Source organism: Populus alba, chromosome 8, assembly GCF_005239225.2.
Source record: "Populus alba chromosome 8, ASM523922v2, whole genome shotgun sequence".
Lineage (NCBI taxonomy): Eukaryota > Viridiplantae > Streptophyta > Magnoliopsida > Malpighiales > Salicaceae > Populus > Populus alba.
Genome location: NC_133291.1, coordinates 13,300,847 through 13,307,476, shown reverse-complemented (window position 1 = coordinate 13,307,476; position 6,630 = coordinate 13,300,847). Strand labels below are relative to the sequence as shown.

At 34.6% G+C, this 6,630-nt stretch overlaps 2 protein-coding genes across 3 annotated transcripts; one reads left to right on the top strand and one right to left on the bottom strand.

The window, feature by feature from the left end:
• The first annotated feature begins 1,002 nt into the window (after positions 1-1,002).
• On the top strand, positions 1,003-2,422 carry LOC118037775 (uncharacterized). 2 transcript variants are annotated; one of them, XM_073411191.1, is made up of 5 exons: positions 1,003-1,040; positions 1,237-1,336; positions 1,486-1,591; positions 1,678-1,755; positions 2,029-2,422. In XM_073411191.1, the coding sequence occupies exons 2-5, from the start codon at positions 1,268-1,270 to the stop codon at positions 2,055-2,057; spliced, it is 282 nt and encodes a 93-aa protein (XP_073267292.1). In that variant the 5' UTR covers positions 1,003-1,040; positions 1,237-1,267; the 3' UTR covers positions 2,058-2,422. The 2 variants fall into 2 exon arrangements, with proteins under 2 accessions (XP_073267292.1, XP_034899764.1); XM_035043873.2 differs by lacking the exon at positions 1,003-1,040 and having other exon boundaries at positions 1,146-1,336.
• A 1,484-nt stretch (positions 2,423-3,906) lies between these two features.
• On the bottom strand, positions 3,907-5,745 carry LOC118037781 (axial regulator YABBY 4). The gene is made up of 7 exons (XM_035043887.2): positions 5,665-5,745; positions 5,434-5,571; positions 5,136-5,265; positions 4,964-5,012; positions 4,799-4,874; positions 4,557-4,658; positions 3,907-4,166 (listed from the first exon to the last, which is right to left on the bottom strand). Exons 1-7 carry the CDS (start codon positions 5,743-5,745, stop codon positions 4,089-4,091), a joined length of 654 nt encoding a protein of 217 aa, XP_034899778.1. The 3' UTR covers positions 3,907-4,088.
• Between the last annotated feature and the right edge of the window lie 885 nt (positions 5,746-6,630).

The following is a 6,630-nucleotide window of genomic DNA, read 5'->3' as shown; positions in this document are numbered from 1 at the left end:
AAAATTATGAAAGCCATAATTCAGTCTACGAAGATTTATGTGGATTACTCATCAGTAATTGCTTTAACTAAAAATCCAGTTTTTCATTACAGAAGTAAGCACTTTGACACAAGATTTTATTACCTAAAAGATTTCATTACAAACAAAGAAGTTGAAATTAAGTATATAAAGACACAATATCAAGTGGCGAATATTTCACAAAGCCACTCAAATATAATGTTTTTACTAAGATTAGAGATTTGTTGGGAGTTATGAAGAAATCAAGTTTAAGAGGGGGTGTTGAAAATTAAACTTGATTTCTGTTTTTTCTAGAGAATAGAGGAATCGATCCATTGGTTGATTGATTAAATTAAATGAATCAGTCAATTAGTTCAGAAACAGTCGACCAGTTCAGAAATGGTAATTAGTTTGACTCGGTCCTTTGTTAAGGGAAGTGGATTGCTTGGTTAAGCTTTTGTTGAACTGGGTTCTACTGAACTGATATATCAGAGCTTGGTCTACTGGAAAATGATTAGGGTTTTGCTTAATATTTATAGTTTTGAAATGGCTACTGGCCTGTTGGAACAGCAAACGATCAGGATAAGAATTCGGTTGATGGAGAGGTTGGATGCTGTAAATGGATTATTTTGACAAAGATGGACAGATTAACAGGGTGGCAATGATCCATTGATGTGAAATTCATTTCAAAACTACGTATCAAAATTAGTTTATTGGTTAGTTTTGATCGAACGAAGCTATAAACGACAAAAGCCCACTCCCAGCATGATAACAGGTGCAATAATTAATGCACCTGCTATTGTGTGTAATAAAGCCTTGCCCTTTTACTAGCCTGCCACGTTTGTCACTTGAAGAATGTAGGACCAAGAATAGGCAGCCATGGGATGGTATGGGTGCAAAGAGGTGCTTGAATTCTTTAACATCAAGTGGCTATGAGCTAGGCCACGAAACTTGCATCATCAAAACACGTTTCAAGTCTTCAAAAACAATCAATTCTATTGTCTTCTGAATATGAGGTTAGCAGAGGGACAGCTGAGGATGAGGTGAATCTATCGTTTGGATTTCTTGTGCTTTTTTGGCCCTTCATTTAGATATCTATGGATAACAGTCACTCTCTTTATAAGTACTTTATGTGATATAGAAACCTCTAAATATCATGCTTTCTTTCCCTTGCACTTTTTGCATATTGTTTGTTGTCCTATAGTTCTTTATCTTCACAGTCTTTGTTTTCTTCTTTAGTTTCCTTTCTGTCAAGTCTAGCTAGGAGAATATGTATCATGAAGGCCACCGGCATCTGCTTCCCTGTCTGCGTTGCCACCCACATAGCTACATTAGGATGGTAAGTCGGCCATGGGATCGATCCCCTCACCCCGGCTAGCTCCCATGTACATATATAATATGCTGGCATGGTGAAAGCTTCCATGTTCTAGTTTTTACATGTACATTCTCACACGCTTTTTTTTCTTTCGACTGACATGTATATAACAGGTTCAACATCTTATAGAGAGATGTTTGCTCCTTCAAATGAGTAGAGATCAATGCATAAAGGCACTATATAAGCATGCTAACATTCGGCCAATTGTTACACTTACAGGTCACTTGATCTCACTGATTTTTACGAGTAAGGGACGATAGTGTGGACTTCTTTAGTGCCTAATATAGTGGACTTGTTGCTTGCAGTGTGGAGAGAACTACAGAAGGAGAATAGGGACTTCTTTCAAGCATACTTCCATTCAGTTCATCCGAGGCCTTTCACAAGTAAGAGCAAACCCCAAGATTTACAAGTCACTTTAAGAAATGCACTAATTCCACAAAATTATAAATATGGACGAGAATTAAGGACTCATGTATTCTAGCTAGCTAGATGTCATGGGTATGTATAAATATACTGAGCTGGTATGAAATGCACGAAACCATAAACCCCATTTTTTGATAAACAAGCTAGCTATAGAAACCATAAAACTTACATCTGCAAGTGTATGGTGCTAATAAGATTGCTGATTATTATCAACTCGTATTTATGATTTTCAGGCAGGGGCATATATAATCGAAGGTGCTGAGATTGACAAGGAAAATATAAAATTAAAGGTGGTGGTTGTGGTGGTGGTGGTGGGACTTGCAAATACTTCATTATCAGGAGGAACACGGGTAGAAAAGCAATATTTATGATGAATTATAACTAGGTTTTGGACAGTACATGCCCTCAGACATAAATGTGATCAAATAGGTACAAGAAAGTCTTGGATATATACTTACAAGGGCAGCTAGCTATTAATGTTTTATCTTCTCTGTTCTTTTTCAAGAAGCCATTAATGCTTCTAATCCCACATTAAACTAGTTGTGCACCCGCGCTTCTGAGGGTATAATTTCTGTTGAAAACGATATAAAAATTTATTTAAGTTTTTATATATTTAGCATTTGGTAAGTTTTTTTAATCTATTTTATAGAAACTTGTTTTTTTTTTTTTTTTCTCTTGACCTTATTACACGTTCTCATATTATACCAGTCCTAGTGATAAACAAATGCTAAAAAAAAAAAAAAAAAAACAAATCCAATACGCAGCATTATGAATTCATAAATTCTCAATTTGCTCTTTTTAAGTGCACCTTTTGTTTTTAGATGTATTAGGTCATATTGGGAATTAACTTTATGAGTATATATAATTTAGAAAAAAAAAATTAAAATGTCATAGAAAATTAAACTTACAAAAGGACTAAGTTTTAGTTAAATTTAAAATACATGGATTGGATGTTTTTTCTTTTTTAAGTAAAAACGCAGTAATTAGATAATAGTTCAGTGCTTTGTTTGAGTTTGCATCAGAATGTTTAACTTGCAGTCAGATATAAATTTTTTGCCCAAAAGCCGAGCGGTTGTTTTATTCATAAATCTATCGAAAAAAGGCTTTATTTTTTCTATCATGAATATGGAGGAATTATATTAAGCTCCCTATTTCTTAATAAATTCATACCAGTATATAAAAAAAAATCCAATACGCAGCATTATGAAATAAAAAGCAAAAAACATAAAATATATTCCTTCTTTCGAAAACAGTTTTACTTTTTTCTCTATAATATATATATATATATATATTCCTAAAAGAGTTTACATATAAAATTAAAAAACCAACATCTTTTGACTCATATGAACAATATCTTTGAAAAAACTAAATATATTGTGCTTGGACTCATATCTAAACACATGTGGTATGATAATTCCATCTGATAAATCCGATCCCTAATCTCATTTTACTTTATTCGATTTAATTTTTATTCAGTTTTACTAATACATATATATAGTGATATTTGATGAGTACTGCTCCATTCGTCCCATAGCCCAATTGGATATTGTCACTTTTATTTTTGTTATTTATTAATATATTCAATTATATATATAAAAAAAAACATATAAAACAACCTAATCGGGCTTTTCTTTATAAATAAATCTTTTTACTTTGTATAGATATTATTTTACTTAAATTTGCTTGAATATATATAATTGTTAGAAACCCTATAAAAAAACAATCTAAAAATCTTACTTTTTCCTTATAACAAAATGAACATATTTAACGTAATTTTCCTAAGTTCATGTTAATTATAATTAAGTCATTCCAAAATACGAAGCTTTAAACATCACATATACATGTTTCTTTATCTTAATACTTAAATGATTTCCAAATACAAAAGATGGCTTGAAGATTCTCATGTATGTTATTTATTAATCGCTAATGGCTAAAAGGGATTTAATTTTTGGATTCGATACCAAGGGGGTATTATAACTTTGGAAAAAGCTTTCGACCAGTCCCAACGTGACAAGAGGTAGGTGATGACTGATGAGCATATAGGAGTTATATATAGAGAGAGAGCCAGCTAGGTCAAAATTCAACAGAGTTTACTTTTGTCTTTGCGACAGGACATGCATTCATCGTTAAACACCTTGAAAACTTTAAGTTTCTTGTAGTTAGACAGTCTTTCACAACTTGCAGTGAATCTTATTCCCGAGAGCATCTACCCTAAATGGACATAAGATTTGACCCAACCCAAACCCTAAAACAGAAACAATTCTCTTCTTTTGCTGGTTTATACGAGTCTTGATCACTCAAAGGGAGTGTTTGTCCACATGGAATGCCTTGGAACCTTTCTTTCATGTAAACCTTTGCTTTCTACGTTGACCTGAAACTTTTCAGAACAGAAAGTCATGCATCCACTTCAGTAGCTCAAATTACTACAAACATCAAGTGTTACAGAAGGCTTTACAGTGCGTTCAAGATTACCCCATAAGGCTATTTCATAAATTTTAGATGTAGTAGTAAGTTGGAGAAATTAACTAGCTAGAAAGTGACTAGATTTGGAATGTATCAATTGAAGAATTAAAATGTTTTTCTCCTTCTTTTTTATTTTTTGCTTAACAATCATTATCAGCCTCATAAAATTTCCCTGAGCCATCCGTATACTGCACAATTTCATTATTAGAATTTAGAAAGAGAAAGTATTCCAGGTAGAGTGCTACTCTATAAGCATATATGATGTGTTCACTAGATAGCTCATGACTTACGTACGTACCTGATCAGCTGCATCACCGGACCATGAGCCGTTCTCGTCTTCCAACCCACTGCTCTCTCCATCAATATCTTTGCAGTAGTGAACAAGGGGTGAATGGGCCCACTGAAAAGAGTTAAACATGATCGATTTGAATTAAACTACAATATGTTACATTGAATCGGTTGAGTTGTTTCATTTCCCTCGATATGCTTCTGCGCATGATTGTGTCAAAAATACATCTGTATTCCAGAAGATTAACTTACATTTTTTGCAGCTGTGCTGAAGGCTTCTTTGTGAGCTATTCTTGGATTTTCAGTTTTGATCCTTCTGATCTCTTCTCTGATAAATATATTTTTGTAAGAAAATAGTAATACCAACGCTAAATCATTTACTAATTAATATTATAAATCTTAACTAAGATTTCTTACCTTATGAAGCGGTTATAAGCCGATGGTCCTCTTTGTCTTTTCTCTGGGGCTACAGAGATAAATAGTTAGTTCAATTAGCTAATAAGTAGATTAGAGCTCCAAAAAGAGTTAATTTACATGATTTTGCCCTATCATTGACTATAATCTGGCTAGATAAATTTGATAAACTTACGTTTATTAATGACACGATTCACTTGATTGATTCTGTCATCTTCATCATTATTAGAAGAGATCGCCATGAACGAATTTTGCATTTCTAAGCCTTTTTGGGCATTGACTTCTGGACGAAGCTGTTCTTTTTGCTGAAGGGAAGAGAAGAAAAATTAAGTTCAATGATTTATCTCTACTGAACACCAAGAACCTCAATATATATGCTAGCTAATAAATTAAGCTAGTTAATAGTTATAATTTTTCTGGAAAAAGAAAATAAAAAACAACTAATATGTGTTTGTGTGTGTGTTAATTGAAACCTCATCCTCATTGCTGAGAGGAGTTGAAAGATTGAAAGGGAGAAAAGAGAATTTCTTCATGTTGACAGAGAAGAGGCTGGTGCAGTGTCCACATATCACAGTCACCACCGTGGATAAGCTGCTGCATGGAACGCTTACCTACAACATTCGAGAGAAAACAAAAAACACAAAATAATTAAAGTTGAACTGCACATTAATCTTGTGAAGCTCTACGAAGCTGTAGTGTATTACGAGTAAAACGGTGGTGCAAAAACCACATTGTACGTAGCAAATCTGATCCGGAAGATCAAAGAGATGGTTCAATGTTGACATTTTAATTTATACGAAACTCGAGAGGTAGCTAGGTGCTTGTGTTGCGGATGATCTTGTGTGTCTGCTAGCTGCGCCTGTGTCTCTGTGAGAACTGCATGGAGTCTTCTGATAGATGGGAAGAATTTATAGGCTTTAGACAGGTTTATATATAATGTACGTATGACAACGTAAGGAAGTACGTGTATACTCTCAGTATGCTTAAATAACGTACTCTCCCAAGGCAGGCATTTAACAGATACTAATAAAACTCGAACCGGTCTGGTGGATTGACTCAAAACCCGTCCCAGACATGGTTATAACCCGAGTTAATTATTAAAAAAAAAAAAACCGTGATAACTATGTAACCGATATAGATATTGTTGGTGGGAGAAACCACTGGTGGTGGCTTTGAAACACTCAGAGGGGATAAAACACACTGTTTTATTACACAAAACCGAATCTTACAAATACAACACAAAAGCTTAACAATTACACGCCCTCTCTCTCTCTTTCTTTTACTAGTGTTCCTCTCAATTCTCTCCACACAAATAAACACAAGCTGGGCACTCTATTTATAGACAAAATCAGAATACGAAAAATCTACTGTTCCAGGTGTGAAGGCGGCTGTTGACCGGCGGTGTGAAGGCGGCTGGCGGCTGCGGCTGGTGGCTGGCGGCTGGTCGGTGGTCGGTGGCTGGTGGCTGGTTGCCTTCCTTGACTGGAACCTTCTGGATTGAGTTTAATTATTCAACAAATCTCCCCTTTAAACTCAATCGAGAGATATCATGCCAAGCATGAACACTTCTCTCTTCAATGCCTTCTCTCTGCTTGTAGACCCTTTTGACACCTATTGCTTTCTTCTTTTCTGGTGGGTCCTTATCTGCATGGAAACAAAACAGAGTTGTA